At 45.2% G+C, this 22204-nt stretch overlaps 1 protein-coding gene across 6 annotated transcripts in view; it reads left to right on the forward strand.

Annotated features, from left to right (window-relative positions):
* The first annotated feature begins 3335 nt into the window (after positions 1-3335).
* Vldlr (very low density lipoprotein receptor) overlaps positions 3336-22204 on the forward strand; it is a 32964-nt gene continuing 14095 nt past the window's right edge. For 2 of the 6 annotated variants that reach the window (XM_034496749.2, XM_034496760.2), the window contains exons 1-3: positions 3996-4201; positions 16829-16948; positions 21517-21639. In XM_034496749.2, coding sequence (XP_034352640.1) covers positions 4120-4201; positions 16829-16948; positions 21517-21639 — 325 coding nt within the window. In that variant the 5' untranslated portion in view covers positions 3996-4119. Of the gene's footprint in view, positions 3446-3601; positions 3708-3995; positions 4202-16828; positions 16949-21516; positions 21640-22204 lie in introns of those variants that run through there. The other 4 variants (XM_076918802.1, XM_034496740.2, XM_076918804.1 and 1 more) reach the window with 4 other exon arrangements.

Below are 22204 nucleotides of genomic sequence, written 5' to 3' on the forward strand. Positions count from 1 at the left end.
GAGGCCCAAGTCTGCGCTGAGAACAACAATTTTTCTTTCTGTTCTTTAATATACTCCATCACCACCAATGTCTCTAGGGTTTCCTTCTCTGAGGTTAGTCTAACCTACCTCACACCACTAGAGAGTCATCTCTCAAAAAGAAACTGAATAGCAAATCTCTGATCAAATTCTGTCTCCAAGCCTCATAATAAACTCCAAAGCTTTAGGGTGAGTCCCCAAGCCACACTAATCCAGCCCCTGCTCTTTCTTCAGCCTTGCTTCCCACTGCTTCATCCTTGGGCCCATTCTGAATTCCTCACACTGCCTTGAACACATGGGGCTTGTGATGATTTGTATATGCTTGATGCAGGGAGTGGCACTATTAGGAGGTGTGACCCTATTGGAGTAGATGTGTCCTAGCTGCCTGGAAGCTAGTCTTCTACCAGCCTTCAGATGAAGATGTAAAACTCTCAGCTCTGCCTGTACCATGTCTGTCTGGATGTTGCCATGCTCCCACCTTGATAATAATGAACTGAACCTCTGAACCTGTTAGCCATTTCTAATTAAATGTTGTCCTTATAAGAGTTGCCTTGGCCATTGTGTCTGTTCACAGCAGTAGAATCCTAAGTAAGACAGGACTCGTATGTCTTGGTTTCCTCAACAATCTAAGCCCTTCCTTCCCTCTTCCCAGTGTAGCATTTAGTTAATAGCAGGTTTCATTGTGTACAGACCCTCGGTAGATTAAGCCAACAGATTATTTCTTCACTCTGTGTCACTGGCTAACAAGTCTTTCTCTAATAGGCCAAATGGTAAATACTTTAGGCTTTGTGAGTAACATGGCCTCTGATATGTGAGTATATGCATCCAAAACTTTAAAATGTATTTAAAAGCCTTCTTATTCACAGACATCATTGGAGATGTGTGTACGGCTACTCATGCAGTCAAACAGAAACCTGGGCTAATGGCACAGTCACCTCTTGAATGCCTCCTGTTGCCAGGGAGACAAAAAGAGCCTCACACAAGCAATTAAATGTCCGGGTCTGGAAGTGAAGCTCTTGTAACTTCTGTCCCTTAATTAGTGAAAGCTAATCTCTTAACCCAGCCAATGATAAAGAGGCTGAGGCAGGCTGTGACTTACTGAGTGAAAAGTGCTGACTGTATCAGCTCAAATCAATGCACCCTAGAAAGACTTTTTTTTTTTTACATTCTCATCCTGCAACCAAGTCAGCTAGGTTTCCCCTGTAATCCTTTTCATTCATTCATTCATTCATTCATTCATTTTGTTCGTTCATTCATTCATTCATTCATTCATCCTTGTGATGCTTCAGCTGGAAGGCACAACTTTGTGCATGCCAGGCAGTAACCCAGCACTGAATATCAACCCCAGCTCCAGCCCCAGCTCTGTGTTCTACAGCATCTCAAACAACTTTGGATTACAGCGCCGTATATAAAACACTGCTATAATTTTCAACATGTCTCTCTTACCCTGACCAGCTCCCATGACCTCCTCAGCTAAGTATTTATCCATGGGAGTTGCCTTGCGTAGCATAGAGCCCAGCACTGTTCAGTGTGTGTTGTTTGGACACACTAACTCACTCGGTGGATTGTGGGAGTAAATAGTACTACGCACACAGTTACCCGAAGGCTTTCCGTTCGTTTGCCCACGTTATCTACTCGTGATTAATTTATTCTTTTAGTTATCAGTTACTCTCTATGTTAATCACATGCATGCCTTCTTTGTAACTTCTTTCAGCCAATAATGGATAGGTCTGAAAGAGAGCTGGTTCTTGAGGCCGCAGTAGATTTAGAGGATCATGTGGGTCATTTCTGTTTTCAGTTGATGGGTCAGAAGGCAGGCACAGAAAAGGGAGTGGTTTGTTTTCATCGTTTGTAGTTGCATGGAGGCAGAATCGAAGGATAGACCACCAAACCCCACCAGATTGAGTTTAGAGCCAATAATTTGGCTTACCAACAGTTTATTTCTGCTAGAAAGCATAATACTTGTTTGTCAAAGATAAGTCTTATTGTATCATATCAATGTCTCCCTTGTAGTGTACATTTCTCTCTCAAGTAAAACATTAAAAACAAGCACGTGACCTCTCAGTTAACTACTGAGCCTGTTCGTATTGACTTCACCTGTGTCCCCCACCCATTTCACTAGCTGTAAAGTGACTATGAGTTTTTCAAGCCTCGGAGATAGGAAAGTTAGACCACCGCCCTCAAACTTGGTCTGTGGGCTGAATTCTAGCTGTGAGCACCCATACTGTAAAATGGCATGGACCGAGTTTCCCCATGCAGCTTCCACCCATCCTCTACCCTCCTGTTACACACAACAGCATCCACAGAGAGCCGCTTTGAAGATCCCATCTGCATGTGGGCTTATCAATCACAATGATGCTAAATTACCGGGACCAAAATGTGTCTTGGCTGAGAATCACCTCAGGGTCTCTTGGGTACAGGAAGTTTCCCAAATAAACAGGGGAACCATGCCAGAAGAAAGCTAGGACGTGGAATCTGAAATCTGTCAACTTGGATTCATTCGAGGTACAGAAACTTATAAAACAGAAGTGTACACACCACGTTAACAGGTGAAACAATTCGGTACATCCCTCTACTCTGCTTAGACCTGAGCACAGAAGGCATCTCAACCAGGTCGATGTGTTCAAGAAAACTGAAGTACACTAAGAGCAAATCATAGACTTAGTTCCTGTCTGACACCCACTTCCCCCCCAACCTATCCTTTCTGGGAGGGTTGACTTTACTTCCTTCTTTCCCTCCACAACGCTTATAATTGAACGTTACAAACTATACCGAGAATAAATCTACCGGGGTCCCCTTCCTCCAACCAGAAAAAGGTTAAGCTTTTAATTACAGGCCCTCAAACTATCATTTTGTGCAATTAGCAATTAACTATAATCGTTGATGAGAGAATGCAGAGCTGCGCTGGCAATTTCCCTCCTCCCCATCCCAGACTTGGTTATTTTAGTCTTGTTCTATTACAGAGGACAAGCCACAACCGCGGGAGCGCTCTTGTTCTTTCTCCCTCTCTTTTCACACACTCTTACTTAAAGCCACATTTAATTTTTCAACAAAATGGCATCTCAGCTTGCCACTGAGATGGGACTCCGAACCCCACAGCAGAACAGCGGAGCGTTCGCACCCCTCCTCTTCATCACTTTCAGGATGGAAAGAAGAGTCCCCTGGAAGATGCTACCTACCGACCTCACCACATCAACCTGTTCAGGAGAGGGAGGAAAAGGGTTTCCTGCTGCCCCCAGACCCCTCAATTGCCAGCCCCATCAAGCCCGGAGGCGTTGGCAACAGCGGCAATAGTTGCATCAGCGCTCTTAGCCACGGCGCCAGGAGGGTACAGTAGCGACTGTAGGGAGCTAGGGAGCGCACGGCTGCTGCGGCCGGCCGCAGGTTCCCTGGATCAGGAAATTAGGACAGGCACCCGGGATTGGAGGTGAGGACGGTGCGCGAGCCAACCAGCGGCCGCCCCGGGTCCCCCGTGAGCCCCGGGCCGACGCGCGGAGCAGCCGAGCCCCTGGAGCCGTCCGGATGGCGGCGGCGACAGCCCCAGCCCCAGCCACTCACGCACGCACGCTGCCACTTGCCCCCGCACCCTCCTCACTGCGCGCGGGAGAGGGGTGCGTGCCGGAGCTGCTGGGCTGAGCTCCCCCGCTGGGGTCCCCGCGCCGCTCGGCCGCGCTCCTGCCGCCGCCCGGGTGGGTGCCCCCAGACCGCTCACTTGAGCTGTCCCCGGTGGCGAAGGAGCTCCCCGCCCCCTCCTCCCGCGCCGTTCCCTCCCCTCTCCCTCCCCTTCTCTGCAACGCCTGCATTATTTTCCGCCCGCAGGGTCCGCGCGCACACCGCGGCCGCGGCGGGGGAGGTGACCCGGTGGGTGGGTGGGTGGCTGGGTGGGTGGCTGGCGGGGAGTAGAGCGTGCAAGTTGCAGGGAAGGGGTGCCAGCTCCTTGCGTGCTCTCCGTGCTCCCGGCTCCTCACTCCTTCCCCCTCCTCCTCGCCTCCTCCCTCCCCGCCCCCACCTCCTTCCTCCTCTCCGAAGGGCTGGTAACTTGTTGTGCGGAGCGAACGGCGACAACGACGGCGCGACGGAGGCACCATCCGGGCGGGCAGCATGGGCACGTCCGCGCGCTGGGCGCTGTGGCTGCTGCTCGCGCTGTGCTGGGCGCCCCGGGACAGCGGCGCCACTGCAAGCGGTGAGTGGGGACGCGCCCCTCCGCACTCGGCCCGAAACAAGCCGGGGCGTCTGCGATCGCTGCGTTTTGGGGGACCCCGGGGCTCCTCTTGCCCATCCCCTCCTAGCAGGCGTCTCTCCGCGCTCCTCTCCTGCCTCCCCTCCCCACCCGGGTGGCGCCTCTGAGCTGTCAGAGCCGAGGTTACTGGGAGCCAGGCCCGGGGGACGGTGGGGTTTAGGGTGTCCTAAAGCGTCCCTTGAACTTGTTGTCATTCTTCTGTGTCCCCCTTCTTTCCAGAACCTCTGTTTTACATGGCTTTCAGCCCCCATTGACAAGGGCTAGGGGATGTGGGCTTTGGAGCCACTGAACAATGGTTCTGCCTCCTCTGCCAGGCGGGCTGTTAGGACCATGGCAGAGCATGGGGCCTGGAAGCCCGGGTGCGCCCCTCAGACTTAAGCAGGGTTGAGAGCGCACAGTGGGTGAAGGTGGGCGTCTCCGAGGACACCGGGCGCCAGGTGCCAGCCGAGCCTGGAGTCCTCGCGCGCCGTGAGCAGGCGCACGTTCGGTGGGCGGCAGCCTAGAGGCCGAGCCATGACAAGTACGCAGCCTGCGCCCGGGACTGCGACTCCCCAGGCGCCGGCCGGTCTCTCAGGCTCCAAGTGTGGCTTTCAACTGGACTGTCCTCCGAGTGCTTTTCTTTCTCCCTTCCCCGGGGATTCCGCAGTTACTGCAGCGTTTAAAACCCTCTGGGGTCTCTGAGATAACTGAACGGGGGAGGGGAGTGGGATCAAGACTTAATCAGGTTACTTTGCGGAGCCTCATCCTGGGCAACACTTTCCCCCAGAGAAACTGAGTCCCAGTGTAGTGACTGTAATTAGCCTTTTTTCTACACAATAAGACCCGAAAGTGTGGTGCTATAGCTGGAGTTGACAGGAGCTTGGTGAGGGCGGGGGTGACTACTGTCGAGTCCCCGGGGGTCGGCACACTGGCTTCAGAGCCCTGTGTGCTTTCAGCACCCCATCTTGGGTCACACAACTTTCCAGAGCAGGTGATAAGACGCCTTCCTAACAAGGTTCGGTCTGATCCTTGGCGGGCCACTGAAGAGGTCTTAGAGGCCTTAAGAGGTGACACCAAAGTGCCTGCTTGCCAACCAGCTCTAGGTAATTAGGGCAGAACGCTGTCCCAGCTCTAAATAGTCCACAGTCCCCATCTCCTGTCGCGTCGCTGGGTAGCTTAGAAGGCCCGCCTGCGTGCGGTCACGTGTGTCCTGGAGTGAGAGCGAACTTTCAAGTGTGTGGTCGAGCAGTCTGTCGAGCTATGCTGGGGTGTTTAAGTCTCCCAGCGCCCCTGGGCCCTTGGTTCCGCTGTCCGGAGCGTGAGAAGCTGGGCAGGGCTTTTCTGCCTCATGCGATTGGCTGGTAGCTGGATTGCGTTTAGCTTGGTCACGTGTCTACGCGGAGTTAATTGAGCTGCCCAGCTGGGTTACCTTTAAGATCAGCCAGGCTCAGAGGGGCCTTTCCCTCTGGCGCTCTCTCCAGCTGCACTCTGAGAAGGGTCCACATTTAGTGAAGCTAGGATCCTACGTGTGACAAACCTATGTGCCCAGAGAAGCCCTGCTTAACAGAACATTTCAGGCGCGGACATTAATCATTAATGGATGAGTAATGTTAACTTATTAAACCATCTCTCAGAAGAGTGACTTGACTCGCGTTATATATTTTGTAATATTTCAAAACATGAATGTATAAAATCCATTACTGACTGTGATCCAGGGAGGTGGGAGGAAGGAGTCGCTTTAGCTGCAGAACCTTTTCTGTTCTTGGGATGTTTAAAGTGCTAACTTTCCATCAGGTGCTGTTTTCTACGGAGTGGTAGGAAAGCACCCAGACTGCTGCAAAAAGCTAGTCAAACATCAGAAGTTGTTCAGCCGGGATCAGGAAAGTGGGGATAATCTGGGTTCCTCCTTTACTGCAAATGGGATATGGTGGTGCTGCAAATAGTGGAAGAGAGAACCAGGCACAAACCTAACTAGTCAGAGTGAGCGAAGCAGTTCTTTCTGAGCTGTAGCAAACTTGTCATAAGTTCAAAGCCCCAAAACATGAGGACTGATTTTTCTGCCCAGACCTTCCATGCTTACTCTTTCTCTCCAACCCTTCCCTCTGTCCACACACACACACACACACACACAGAGAGAGAGAGAGAGAGAGAGAGAGAGAGAGAGAGAGAGAGAGAGAGAGACAGAGAGACAGAGAGACAGAGAGACAGAGAGACAGAGAGACAGAGACTGCTCCAAACTACCTGACACAGGGCAGGCAATGTGTGCACAGAGTTTCTGTAAGGAACTGAAGTGAGGCTAACAAGGGACGTTAACAAAGGAGACATCATAAGGGCCGATGATAGAATACATGTGGGCTCTAGGACTCTTCCCTCCAGCCTAGTATAGGTTAAGCTGTGGTGTGCTGTACAGTCCTCAGAGCCAGGGTTCTGCAAGAGCTCTTCCAACCTGACCAGTGACGGTTACTTCTCTTACCTTGGGATTGAGCAATACCAGAGTACCTGCAGCTAGGAATCTGAAAGACCAGGAGAAATAATTCCTGGCTTACCAGAGCACCAAGAGAAGGTAGAGACCATAGCAATCCATGTAGGTGAAGGCTCTCTTTTTGAAAAGAGAGTCATGATCCAAGCTTCACGGGCAGCACATTTCCTAAAGCCTGAAACAACCTTTTCCCCTGTAACTTACCAGTAACTCTAGTGCTGTGTTATTTCGATGCAACTCTTTACTTTTAATGCCTGAGTCTCCAGAGGCCTACACTGAGTATATAAAGTCCAAGTTCAGTAGAGCTGGCATATGGTAAGACTTCGGGCCAACTCACTGCATTTGCAAACACTATGCACTCCTTGGAAAGGTGGCTCTCTTTCACCTTCTAAACAGTGGCAATATTGAACATCACGTTTCTGCTTTCTAAAAGGTGAATAACTACAGACAGAACTTCAGTGCAGTACTTTTTGTGAAGGTTCTAGAAGAGCTAAAGAGCTGTTGCGGGCCCCTTTCTGTTCCCTGGACAATGTCAGAGCAGTAAAACACGTGCCTTAAAGATTAAGAGCACTGGTAGGGCCCTAGGCATATGGCTGAGATTCCCAAACCCTGCCACTTACCAAGTAGAAAGAGAAAAGGTATGGTAAATGATTTCTAGTCTCTCACAGGGTGTTAAGTGGTTCTCAGGGGAGGTAAGATGGAGATGGGGTAGTTCCCATTTCAGCCTCTGCCTCTGGTCCTGGCCCTGATTGGCTTGACTTGACCCTGCTTTGGAAAGCCACTCATAGGTGCTAGCCTGTGAGACATTAAGCACATCACAGAGCCAAAACGGGTCTGGAATGATGCCTGTCACATATAGACCTGGCTTACAAGGACGAGAGTCTCACAGCTGACTAAGGCAACTGCCCTTCACGTGGCACTAAGGTGATAGGGTCATCTAACTTGAGATAACCTCAAGAGATAACCACCCAGATGGCTCCCCCCCCCCCCGCCCCCAGACCACAGCCAGCAGATGGCTTTCAAGAAAAATAGAAGCCCTTCTTTGGAGGTTATGCATGAAATGTACTTATTAAAAAGGAAGCATCTAAGACTGTTTCCCCTCCTAGCTGAGGAGGGGATAATCTGAGGACTAGTAGCTTTTTCTGGGGTCTCCAAGGCATGCTATAACCCAGTTCTCGGAGAACCTGATTTTGTAAGCGAAAACTGGTTCAATTTTACCCTATTTGTTTTTAATACGAATCTGCATTTCTCTGCTTAGCTCTAGGGTTGGTTTGCAATCATGGCCCTAAACATGGTTAGTTCTGACTAGTTAGACGTGCTAGCTGTGGTATAGCTACACGAGAAACTGGACCTACTTTGCCTTCAGGTGGAGAGAGAACCCTGGATGATTTGGGCCTGTTAGTCATTTTTATGCTCTAAATTAGAAATGTAAGAGAGAAACCACTACATGGAGTAAGAATAAGCATAGAGATCTTCCAGAAATGTTTCCATGCTTGTGCAAGGGGCCTTTCACCAGCTTTGTCTGGTAGAGACGCACTGTGGGGAAAGGGTATGCCTGGGCCAGCACTTAGGAAGTACATTTAGGGCAAGAAACTACAACTTGGAAAGGCCAGGCACTCACTAGAATGGCCAATTCTGCCATCAACTTGGGGCATCTGGGTTGGCAGTTGGCCAGTAGTCTTTGGGTGCCCAAAAACAGTCTTGCCATGGAGGTGAGGGGGTGAGGAGATGTGCAGTTTTCCAGGAAGTGATGATTGACATTTGAGAGTTCATATGTTATAACCACAATTCCTGCCAAGAATTTAGTGTATGCTGCCCTAGTCTCTATACCTGCCTCTGAACTTGAATTTTCCTAAGAATGCTTTCTTAAGATCTAAGTTATTAACTGGCAGGGAGGTTACCAGGCAGGTTATAAAATCCCTTTTGACTTTAGCATGTTAAAGTCTAAGTTGCTGATGAACTTGAAGCCAGTCTCCTTTATACATCTGCTCAAGACCACTTGATATCAGGTCAGCACAGAAGCCAGAAAGCCAGCCTTCTGGTGCCATGTCTTTGTAGGAAGTCAAACCAGGAAAGTCAAGATTCAAAAAGAGGTGAGCATAGAAGCTGTGAATGGAGTGAGCAGAGCTGGTGCTTCTTAATCACGAAAGCCACCGACATCAGCTGAAGATGTCCTGTGAGCTCCCACATGCTGCTTTCATCAGAGCTCATAATGTTTCCTTGAAATCACCAGCAACTTAGACTTTAATATGCCAAAGCCAGAAGGGATTTTATCTCTGCCAAATGGCCCCATGAAGATGAGGATGCAAACAGCAGTAGTGGCTTTGGCCAGCATCCCCAAAGAGCAGTAGTGTATCCAAAGTAAGCTTGTGTCTGACACACCAGCCTCCTGACCTTCCCAGATCTTCCATGTGTTTTAGAATCTCTCTCATGTGGAAATGTGGCTGACACCCTCATTATGGCAGACGGGTCTGCAATGTGTCTTGTTTTTTGAAATAAGTTGCCACACAGATGAGATGAAAGTATTTTCATGGGTATAGAAAGCAGGTACCTTTATAACTTTATCTTTCAAAGGATTCTACCAGGCAAAATTTCATGTAGCAGGTCACACTTCACTTCAAATTTAGAAAAGCTGAGAAAATATTTTGACAAAAGCCTATAATGCAGAAGAGCTTTACAGGTTAATTCATTAACCAACCAATACATCCATGGTTATTGAGTAGGACTTAGCACATCTTTGAATGCTGGGTGATAAATCCTCAGTGCACTGGCTCTGGGAAAGGTATGAAAACTTTTGGGAAATAAGCCAGATCTCCCCTGGTTCTGGGGAGAGAATTTAAAGACCCAGAGGGGCACAGAGTGCTTCCATGAAGAAGTGCTATCTGAACCTGCTCCTGGTGGGGAAGAGAGTGGAATCAGATGGACAAACGTAACCAAAACATCAGTGAGAATGGTTGAAGGCAGGGGAAGTAAGGGAAGCCCCTTAGAGCTGTTAGCTCAGCTGTTGTAGCCAGAGCAGATGGTGGGGGATGACTGAGAGGAAGAAGTCAGGGGAAGCTAGTAGGGAACTGAGACTCAATTCTGGAGTCAGTGGGAAGCCAGGAAATGATCTTATCCTGGGCCCTTCTGGGTATTCTAAGTGGCTTAAATCACTCCCTTAATTTGGATAGAGAGTACAACAGCCTGGAGGCAAAGGGAAGGGCAACTTAAATTTAGACCGAGTGAGAAATGAGGGGTTAGCCATGGCCAAGATTTGATGGCTCAATGTCAAGGGAGAAGGTTCCTGGCTCCCCCTGGGCTACTGAGTTAGAGTAAATGGCAAGCCAACCGAGGATAAGACTCCAAGAGAAGGGGGTGGGTTTCTGGATCAAACTGCTTTATGTTGCATGTCTGGTAAGCCATCCAGATAAACGTTACCTATGTAATGTACTCAGAACCTATATTTGGGATATCATCAACATGTCTGTTACAAAACACTTTCATTTATCTCCTATCTGAACCTAGTGACACACATGAGGGCTTATAGGGGATTAACAGTATATTCAGTATTCAATTTCAAGTACAACCTTGAAAACAAAGTCTCTTCCATGATGTGCTGCCTCTGTAACTTCTTGGTCTTCATGCTGATGCCCCTTGGGCTATTCTCCATCCCCAGGCAGATAAAGGTACAGAGTCTTCACAATGACTTGGTCAATGTACACTGATCAAGAAAATCAAGACACTTAGTCCTTTTAGGAAAAGCTGCTGGGGGATTCTAGCAGTATATTTAAAAGCCTACAATGGGAATAGGGAACTGGATCCTATCTCAACTATAAAGCTATGCTGCAGAGTGTCCTTCTTGAGAAGGAAAACTACTTCGTCCTTGATGGATTTAAGCAGACTGTGCTAGGCAAATTCTAAGCCAATGAAAGCTTCTAGAATTATGCAGTCCTAAATTGTTTACTGTCATTTGCATGCTTGGTAGGTAGCATGGGATTTAGAGCCAAAGTACCTGAGTTCAGATCTTAGGTCATCCCATGGTAATCTTGGGCAAATCACTATATTTTTCTTTTTCAAACTGTGAGGAGGGAAAGCGGGGGAAGGGTCACATAGAACTAACAAGTGAAGACGTGAGAAGTCTTAAAGCGGCAACTGGCCAACAATCAAAAGCATTTGGTTGTATCTAGGATTCTAAGATACTCCCTATCAGGTGTAAAGGGAACAACTTGTGACAACTGAACTGTGAAATTCATTATTCTGCATCTCAGGGCCTCCTTCCTGGGCACCTTGCTGTAGAACTTGCTGCTGATAGTCTCTCATTCCTGTAGGAAAACTTCTTTTTTTTTTTTTTTCTTTTTCTTTTTTTTTGCTGACTCAGAAGTCTGCTTGTCCTAAAAGGAGTTTTAGCCTATGAATAGGATTGGCATTAAATTAGCAAGCAGTAGAGTCTAAGTAGACTAAAAATAAATGCCCTTGGTGGCCCTAGAAATGCCAAAGGAAAGGGACTGGAGATAGCACCCTTCCCATGTCAGCCAGCGCAGTGAATGCTGGGCCTGGCAGAATGTGGCCATAGAAGACCCCTACAGGTTCACACTTGCTGAGCCTGATACTCTGGTGTCTGGAATACTCAATATTCCAGGCATTCAAGCAAGGGGACTCCTGCCAACGTTACTCAAAGCCTATGGGGAAATCTGTGGCCCATCTTGAAAGCCAGCTAGGCTATTCACTGTAAGGCCTATGCAGTGCTTTACTGAAGCTCACATGCTGATTTTCCATGTTAACCCTTGAAGAACCAAACAGAGAGTGGCAAGCTGACTTCTCTGTACACTCAAACTCCTCCATCTCCCAAGGCCGGTGAACAGTTAATTGTGGGTCCCAGTGAGTGAGTGTTAAGTGTTTAGGTAAGCAAACCTCCTGGGACATGGATACCTTCTGAAGCCTGGTGCCACCTATACAAGCAGCAACAGAAGCATTTTGGGGGATGTATCTATTACGAACTCTAATAGCCATGTGAGTGGGTAGACACTGATGAACTCAAATCTCCAGGCTCAAAAAGACAAAGTTATTCCTGCTCAATATCAAAGCTAGAAGGAAACTTAGAAAGTTTGATCTCTTCGCAGAAGAGGAGCCTTTTCATATTTCTAAACTAATACCAAGAGAATCTTTCTCATTTGCAATGGAGGTAGAGCTCCAGGCCCCAGGCCTCTCCACTCTAGCCAACCCCTACCCCCATTCCTTTAGCCTCAAGCTATTTTCTGAGAATACCACAGCTTTAGGCTTTAAGGAACCCATTGGAAACTGCATTTTACTTCCAGCTACCCGCCTTTCAGAACAGACAGATGCAGGGGTATAGAGTCCCTAGGATTTCCATCCTCAAGGTTATTTATGTTGTACCATATCTTTAGCTCAGCTTAACAATTAAAAGAAACCTGGTGGTGGACAATTTCATGCCAACCTGTTCCCTCTTTGTACTGTAGTAGTGGACTTGAGATTTAACATTTGTGGATGAAAATAGACTACAGGTCTACGACCCTATAATCCCCAAAGCTTTGAGAACCAAAAGCTTCTTAATTCATGTGGTGCTTTTGGTTCTGGACCTCCCAGCAGCAGTAGTCTCAGCAGAACCTCCAAATGAAAAGGTAGAATCTTTTGGGGACCTGTGGAGAAAATCTGTGGCGTCCCAGGAGGGTGTCTGGGGTCTCTGTGTTCAATTTAGTGGCTGAGCTCTCCCTGCTGTGCATGGAACAGAGAAGTAAACAGAAACAGGGAGCACTTTTTACCTGGCAGCAGCCTCTGAAAGTGCTCAGGGAGCTGCAAATCTGAGAGGCACAGCCATGAAGCTCGGCTTCATTGATTCTCTTTAGAGGACCTTTCATCAAGCCGGCTGGCTTCCCATCCATCCTTTTCTCCATCATCTTTTAGACAAGCAGGGATGCTTTGGTAACCGCTGTCTTCCTCGTACTTTCTTCCCCTTCAATAATAGAGCATCCTGTGTGTCATGGTAACATACACCTTTCTGATAAGCAAGCAGAAGCCTTGGCGACATGGACACATGTTAGAAAAGAAAAGCTAGACATTAGATCCCTTTCTGCTTTAGGATATTGAAACAGATGAAAATGCTATGTCTGTTATAACTCTGTTTTGAGCCAAAACCTCCAGGGATTTTAACTTAACCATTACTGTTGATAGCATGTGTATTACAACTGGATCCAGAGTCCAGAACAACTAGGAACTGTATATTAGCTTTATCATGTTATATGTTGGACTTTTAGCTCCAAGACAGCTTAAGGGTCTACAGAATCCATCACACAAGCCTCAGTTTTTGAGGCTGTCCTCTCCCACAAGCCTAATCCTGGCCTAAGAAATATTATTTTTTTCCAAATCTCTCTCGAAGTCTGATGACATGGTTATTATGCTCACTATGTAGATTTCAATGTTAATATTTTTGGCTCATTTTTTACTTGCTCTTCAGAATGAAAGCCTTGGATGTCACTCTTCACCTTCACTGCATCCTAACTGCAGGGAGCTACCCTTTCCATTTCATTCTATAGTCTCTGAGTGTAAATCCCCCTTTTTTTTTTCTAACAAAGTCCTCTGAGTGGATTCCTGCCATTTCTGTAGTCCTCAAAGGTGAAAGGTTATAGAGCTGTAGCAAATGGGCCCAGGACCATAGACCTCCAGCTCTGAAAATATGGAGAGCATCCTAAGAACACAGTGGTAGGAGGAGGGAGGGCAAGTAGGAGAGAGCTAGGAGGCAGCTACCTCCCACCAGGTAGCTCACACTTGGCTTCTCAGTTTTAAAACAAACAACTGGTGCTCACCTCACCTTTGTAACTCCCTAGTATTTTTTATTTGTCGAAATATTTGTAGAACAAATAAACATTATGAAGCGGTGGTAAAAAATATCATCAAGTTATATTGCTCAGTAGCCAAGTTCTAGCTGGCTTAACGACTAAGAGCAGAAAGGCCCATATAGTTTTAAAAAGCAATATACATAGTACTGAAAGGTAGCCACACCCTGGTGTTAATCTTGTCTTGGGACGAATTTTAATCTCTTGGGGAATTAGCCACAAAACGTGCAGAATTCTCCCCAACAGCAGGGTGGAGTTGACACCAGGGAGAGCAACTAGAGCATTGTGTGGTTCACACAAGTGTTCCAGTCTGTGCTTGCCTCTGCCCTCTCTGTTTCTATGCCAGCATGCCCCAGCTGCAAGTGCTGAGAGGTGGCAGGAAATCTGAAGGCTTTCTGCTTGAAACCACCCTCCCCCAGCAAATCTGCATGCACTCTGGGACACATGCTGGGTTTTTGCAAGTCGAGGCAGTGTATTTAAGAGAGGCCTTTAAGGGACAAGAGCTGCACCTTTTATTGCAATGCAATCTGGTCTTGCAGAAGGATAGAAGTGTTAATGATTAAAGCGTATGAACATTCACTGTTCTGGCCATGGAGTACCACCATGAAAATCTTAGTTCACACCTCTCTAAAGGGCATGTCCATAATGAGCCAAAGTCATTGAACTCGGGCAATCAGAATCAGATCAGTGGCTCTAGTAGCTTGCTCTCCTTTTCTCTCTTAGTTAGACATGGCACCACACTGTCTCCTAACAATGCTGTCTTGATGCTTTTGACTTGGTTTTGGAGCTGGTTTGTATAAACATATTGTTTTTCCAAAGGTGGCCTCAGTTTTAAAGACACACAACCATTATCAATCATTGTTTCTGCTTGCCGTCTCACAAGTCGTTTGCTTTTTGCTAGTGATAAGCAGACTCACTCTTGAGTAAAGCTATGGTTGTGGCCAGGAAATGCTATTAAAGGATTAGGGTGGTCTGCATGTTGTTGGCCACAAACATACAGTTTATGCAAAGAAGAGTCTAGAGGCCATGTGATGGCCCCTTGTGTCTCTGACCTATCTAAGTTCATTAATCTTGATCTGATTCCATTGGCCCAAGATCACTATTCCAGCCACCATGTCTAGTATTTTTAGATACAAAAAGGACTTAAGTTGCACTTATTTACTCATGTTTATATGTACACGTGTGCCATAGCATAGATGGGAGGTCGGGGGCGACTTACAGGAAGCAGTTCTCTCCAATCCTATAGGAATAAAGCTGATGTCTCAATATTGATAGCAAGTGCCCTTTCCTGTTGAGCCATCTCACCTCTGGATCCTGGAAGCAAAAACTAAAGAGAAGGAAAATCAACCCCCCCTTCTTTTAGAGAGATAGCCATGCATCTCATAATGATAGAGATAAGTCCTACACTCTACAATTTATTGGGCAATTCATTGTTCCTTTACTTAAACACACAGCAGTGGTTGTCTTAGTTACTGTCCTATGGTTGTGATGAGACACCACGTGCATGGTAACGCATAAAAGAAAGCAGTTCACTGCATGCTTGCTTACAGTTTCAGGGGGTCAGTCTATGACCATCATGGTGGGGAGCATAAAGACAGGTAGGCAGGTATGACACTGGAACTAAAGCTGAGAGCTGAGAGACAGAGACAGAGACAGAGAGAGACTGGGCTGAGTGTGGGCTTTTGAAACTTCCTAATCATTTCCACAGTTCCACCAGCTGGGGACCAAACATTAAAATGTATGAGCCTACGGAGGCCATTCTCATTCAAAACACAATGGTTTGACTTCACACCTGGGCCATAGGGTCTAGCCTATTGATTCTAGGCTGCCTGTATACAACATGGTACTTGCACTAAATTTTGTAGGCATCCACAACACAATGGCAGGTATGTGTATATCCAAACATATCAAAACATGGAAAAGGCACATGCAAATATATCTGTACAAGGTTAAAATGGTAGCTCTGTAGAGGATGCTTCATGTGGATGGACTTGGCAGGGTTGACGGTTGCTCTTGGTGAGCCTGTGAGTGAATAAAAAGTGAAATCCAAGGTCTAAGACATTACTGTCACTTCAGAAACACTATATTCTTGGTGGGCCTTTGATTTAGAAAAAGTTTATAAAGATATTTGTTTTCAATAATGAGTATTTCTTTTTTTTTTTTTTCTTTTTTAAACCTTGAAAAAAAATGTTTGTTCAGGGTGCACAGCACTGGTGTGAAGGGTGGGAGACAAAGTTCAGGGGTCATTTCATTCCACCATAGGTTCCAGAGCTTGACCCCAGGTGATCAGACTTGGAAAGCAAGTGCCTTTACCCACTGAGCCATCTACCTCACAGGCCCACCTAAAAACAAATAAATAAATTAAGTTAATTAAAAAATACTCTGATAAGGGCTTAAAACACATGATGCACAGCTATGCAAAAATATTTTCTTTATATGCTCATTTTATAAGCTTTTCTATATGTATCTTTTTGTGTTTCAAACTTTTCCTGAGAACCAACACATGGTCATACACCTTCTCCTCAGCCTATTGAGGGTCAGGCCTGTTAGTGTCTCCCGCTGTGTGTTTGAAGCTATTCTCTACAACAGTAAGTCCTTCTGGACTCTCTCCTGAAGGAGGCAATGGGAGCTCTCTCTAGGGCAGGTTCTTCCTTCCCTCACATTTTTTCAGAAATATGCCCCTGGTGTTTTGTATCTTCTTTTCAATCAGACTGTGAACATAACTTCCTGTCAGTGAGCACAGTTAGCTGTTGGGTGTCCATGTTTGCTGATACATTCCCAAGCTATTTGAAGTCTGTAATCTTCTTCTAACCCTCAATTTTTCTCAGAGGTGGTTTCTTTTCTTCTGAAGTTTTCTTTTGCTAGCTCTTCAGCTGGGTCTTCTCTAGACACTGAGAATCATGTTGCTCCATTGCAATGTTATGGTTACCATTGGAGACAAGGTACATGTTGACATTTTAGCCAAAATTATCACTGGCCAGCCTGTGTCTGGATTTCTTAGAAGCTACATAATTCCTCTCTGTATTCCACAAGTTGGAACCTGGTATCACAGCTGTGGATCTCTGGGAGAAAGGCTGGAACTCTGATGTTCAGTTTTAGTTTGTTTCCCAGTGAAGGAGTCTGCAACTGTTATCCACTGCCCCCCAAAGCCATCCAAGGCTGACCCCTAGAATGTTCCAGCTTGCTGAGTCTGCAGCTGTCCCTATCCATCGGCTTCGGGGAATTTGTATCTCTAAGTTACCATCTATGCGTGCATTGATCAATGTCCCTTCCTCCTCCTAGGGAAGAAAGCCAAATGTGATAGCTCCCAATTCCAGTGCACAAATGGCCGCTGCATCACCCTGCTGTGGAAATGTGATGGAGATGAAGACTGTGCGGATGGCAGCGATGAGAAGAACTGCGGTAAGAAAAGACTTGGGTGGTCGTGTTTGTCACCAAGCTTCATGCATTTGATTGAAATGAGCACATGTTCTTTTAATTTCTGCAAATATATTGAGATCCTATAAGTAAAACTCACTAAAGTATTGCCAGAGTCCAGTGAGTCTAGGCTGATCTAGAGGAATATAATTGAATATTTGACATGAGGTAATCAACTTGAATATGGAATGTTGACTACCAAGTGGGATTTTTTTCAGATGACAAGATATGATTTATCATACCTCAGACAAATGTGCTGTGAGAAGCTGGGAAAGGAAAGAGAGAACCAGACATAGAAGCAGGCAGAAGACTGCATAAAGTAACTTTATATAGAATGTATGTCTCAGAAGATGGTTTCTGTCAAATTTATGAAGTTACAATAACTGAACTTTAATATGGAATAAAAGCTCCACATTTTAAATAAAGTAACTTTATAAATATACAAAGGGGTGGGGGGTTATTCGTGGAGGGATGTCTTAGTGGTTAAGATTGTGTACAGCTTTTTCAGAGGACCTGAGTTCAATTCCTACCACTCAGATTGGACATCTCATAACCTCCTGTAACTCCAGTTTTATGGGATATGTCACCCTTATTTGACATCCATGTGCATCCCCTGTGTATGCACGTGAGTACACACAAACAGCATACAATTATACAGAAATATACATGTACACATAAATAAAATAGATACCTCTTTAAATAGATACATCGCAAATGGCTCTAATCCAAGAATAGTAGAAAGCTATGCACACTACAAGATCCCCTAACTGCTTAGAGGTTAACTAACTGCTATAAAAATGACAAGACAACAACACACATCAAAGATCAGAAAAGGATTCTATTTTTCTGTTCACAATACTTGCTTCTGCAAAACCATTAGGTGGGTTAGAAAATATTCCCTTCCGAAATGAATGTCACTATAACCGCATACCATTGATTAGAACCTATCAAAAGGTCATTGTGAGAAATGTCTGTGTGTGTTAGCCCCATGACCTCATGTCATAAAGCTAAGGACTGTATGTCAACATCACATGGACCTGGAGTTTTTGCTGAAGTTTACTTTTTCACTCTGTTCTGTGTTGTAAAAACCCCAGTCCAATGTTAAGAGGGAAGATTAGTGTGACCATTGTCATTTGCCTTTTGAAAGATGGTACATGCAATGCTGGGTGTGAAGGCACATGTGTACCCCAGCACTTGGGGAACAGAAAAAAAAAAAAAAAGGCTATGTCGGGTTTTGTTGACTACCATGTTGATTATGCCTTTGGCACTTCTTTGTTTATGTCAGCATTAAAATGTCTCAGACATTATCCATACTCAAATTGACCATACTAGTTGTCAAGTGCAAAAATAAGCCCTCCCAAAAATTGCAACCATGCATGGGTCAAAGGTTAGAAGGAGGCTTCAGAAGTTTTAAGTGAAGGTGTAGTTTTTCCATTTCAGGCACACAAAAGGCTGCTTTTGGTGATGTTTGCACCTTTCCTGTTTACCTCCTGGGAGCCAGCAACAAATCTGCAGGTTGTTGTATTTAATTTATCCCACCTCAAGAGACCTTAAAATGTCACAGCAGCAGCAATACCCCAGGTTTCTGTGCCAGTGCCAGTTCGGAAAGTTCATTCTGCAACTGGGGAAACATCCCAAGTCTCAAGACCAAGAATAGCTCTCCTGTGCTGTCCTTCTCCATTGTGTGCTTTTAATATAAAGATTTCACTCATGGAACAGTTCCCTGCTACTTCTAGGCGGTCTACAGACTATAGTTCTCTCATCTCACATCTCACTAAGTCCTCACTAAGAGGACTTTCAGCTGTGTTATGGTTGTAAGGTGCAAGGCTACCAAAAACATCATGTATCAGACAAAAGACATCTTATACCTATTTTTATACTTCCCATTACAGGAGGTTTTACCTGGGTCATCATAGGAGCAGTGACTGGATTTTCTTAAGTCCTTTCTGCATAAGTACTCTCTACTAGTCACATGGTAGAAGGATTTGGGTGATGGAAATCGGTAGATGAACAGCATAATGAATTAGGATCTCTTAGGGTGGGATAAATCAAACATATCAATCAGCAGATTTGTTGCTGGCTCCCAAGAGGTAAACAGGGAAGGTGTAGGCGTCACCCAAAGCAGCCTTAAATGCGTGTCTGAAATGGAAAAACTACACATTTACTTAAAACACCTGAAGCCACTTTCCAACGTCCCCATCTAACCTTTGACCTGTACCTAGTTGCAATTTTCAAGAAGGCTCATTTTTGCACTTGACAACTACTATGATCAGTTTGAGCATGGATTTCCTATGCCACTTGCTTCTGTGGGTTCCTAGAGGATGTATCTAATGACTTTCCTCCCCTGTGGAACGCTTTCTATCTGCATGCCAGTGTTGATTCGAATAGCTTTTCTTTGCCCTTATGGCATATGCTCAGAATTGAGAAAGAAGAACTCTATGGAGACGTGCCCTTATTTATCTTCGCACAGTTGATCTTTCATATCATGGCATTTTCTAGTTGTAAAATGATCTGCTTTCTTTATGGCCATTACTCTGTTCTCTCTTTTGCAACTTACAGAGCTGATCACAAGTTGAATTATAGCATCAAGCCCTATAATCTGGCCTCTGTTTCCATATGGGCCCAGGAGAACACAGACCTTGTATAGTATTTGCCATGTTAATGTTGTATTATGGTGATTTTTAAAATGGGTGAATTTATGAGTTGGCATGGCTTCACATGGTTCCTTAGCTATGTTCAAGGATATGAATAAGCCCTTAGGGATCATGATAATTTATCAGCCCATGCTAAATGTTACAAAGTGACTGTCTTCCAAGTTTATAGGCTTAACAAGAAAGGCATAAGAGTAAGCCCTAGCCTTCAAGGTTTCTACCCATCTTAAACCCCTCATGCCTAGTGGTCTCTTTTAAATTTGCAAAGTAGTTTATGTTTTGGCTTATTTACAAACACAGAAAATTGATTAGAGGAGTTTTTTAATGGATGCTTGGGTAGAAAGTATACACACATAGGGATGGAGGAATCTATTCTAAAAAGACGATCACAGTGTGTTGATATCTCATCTAGCTAATTTGGTGGAATTCTTCCAGATTCTAGGACCTTTTCGTGGGTATGATGATCAAGCTGCCTGCTTTGTTTGTATTTACTTTCCTGGTCTAATTGATGAGTGGCGAATTGTAGCATAATTCCCCATAGGAAGAATTAGTAGTAGAATTGATATTTTGCCTTAGGGTATTTGATGAGAGCTGTGAATTATGGGACTTAGTCCTGGCAGCTCCAGTGACTTTCAGTTGGTTGATGTTAAACCAAAGTTTGGCTGAAAGCCTAAAATCTCTTTGAATTCCAAGTCCTACCACTTGTTTTAAGTGTTATCATTGGCTTTATGCTTGTCTAGTGGGTGAGTTCCTTTGCCCCAGTAGACCAGCAAGAGTGGCAATATGCAGTTCTTGAGCATACCTCTACATACCGCTACACTAAATGCATGCATTGTGACAAATGTCCCTGAAACAGCCTTGGTTTATACTGCTGTGACATAAATACTGTCCGCAGGAAGGCTTAAATGATAGAAATTTGATTTTAGCATTCTGGGTGTTAGGAAGTCCCAAAACAAAGAAGTGACAGAGTGTCTGATACAGGATCTCTTTTCTGAATGCAAAGGCTGTTTTCTTCCCATGTCCCTTCAAGGTAGGGGAGAAAGGAGAAGGAGGAATGGGAAGGCGGCAAATCATCACTCATGTTTCTAATAAGGGTACCAGTCCCATCTGAGAAGGTTCCAGCCTTACCTCCCTCAGCTCCTCCCTCCTAGAGCAAAACTGTAGGGATTTCGAGATATGAAGTATATGAAGACACACATACTCCCTATCAGTTATGCTAGGGTCCAGTAGGAAATCTTTTCTATTGTTTGACTCCTCTGGAGCTCATGTTGAAGTTTGATTTTTTAATAGTATTGTGTTGAGAGATGGTAGGGTACTTAGGACGTGATTAGATCAGTGAGAGGGAATAAATCCTTTCTCCCGGCCCTGATTAATTACTAAGAGAGTGGGCTAGGAAATGAGCCACACTCAATAGTAAGCAGGTGTTAGTGGCATGCTCTTAGGATTCCCAGCTCAGAACCTTGAGCTGAAATAAGTTTCTTTCCTTTATAAATTGTCCACTCTCAAATGGTCTATTATAGGGACAGAAAATGGTCTTGGAGGAAAAAACACCTCAGAGAGTGTGAGTGAATGAGTTGGAAGAAATCCACATTGCTAACATTGTTCTCAGACAAGTTCATTTTAAGATGACCCTGGGTCATAAGACAATGGACAACCTTTGCCTTTCCTTGACTTTGTCACCTTCCAAGTCTCTCTAATGAATAACTCCCTCCTCTAAAACCTATGAGAAAAAGATGAGCTTTCTAAATTCTCCCTGGAGATGCCAACAATCTGAATGCCAGTCAGTTGATCCAACATTATTTTTAAAGGGAAATACATCAAAATAAGGTTTTTACCTTAATCAGAAAATTGAGGTCTGGAGTAATTGACTTTAATTCTAACTCTGAGAATAAATGTTTATAGTAAAGAAGACATGTGCTGAGTCTGACTTCGTGTGCAAAAACGGCCAGTGTGTTCCTAACAGATGGCAGTGTGATGGGGACCCTGATTGCGAAGATGGTTCTGATGAAAGCCCAGAACAGTGCCGTGAGTGCCTTGACTTGCTTTGGACTTGACCTCTGCTGTGCTGTTCTGTCTCTGTTCTAAGTGATGCTTTATCGATTGCTCGGCATTCATTTTTCTTTGCCTGCCTTAAACTTGAGGCCAACTGACTTGAAGGTCATTCAAGCTATTAACAGTTATTCCCTCTCCTTTAAAGACTGCTCTCCCTAGTCTAACAAGACTGACATTCTCTTGGGTAGCTTCCTCATTGAATACTTAAGACTGAAGCCAGCAGATTCAATTAAGAACTCCTTGACTAGGTGCACAGATCTCAAATGTTTGACAGGAACTGGATAGATGGCTCCCTGATCCTGGAAGTAAAATCAAGATGTGAAGATTTCCTAAGAGTCACACATAAGCTTTGAAACACAGAGATTTTTCATATTCTGAAAACATGCTCTTATTAAAACAGGAACATGATTAGTAATAGGGTAATTTGGGGGATGTTTGACAAACATGTAAGCAAAAGAAGAAGCCATAGAGTTTGTTATTGAGTAAGAAAAATTTCATAAAGGTACAAATCAATCTGTCGTCTCATAGGCTGATATGC

This window comes from Arvicanthis niloticus, chromosome 1, assembly GCF_011762505.2.
Source record: "Arvicanthis niloticus isolate mArvNil1 chromosome 1, mArvNil1.pat.X, whole genome shotgun sequence".
Classification (NCBI taxonomy): domain Eukaryota; kingdom Metazoa; phylum Chordata; class Mammalia; order Rodentia; family Muridae; genus Arvicanthis; species Arvicanthis niloticus.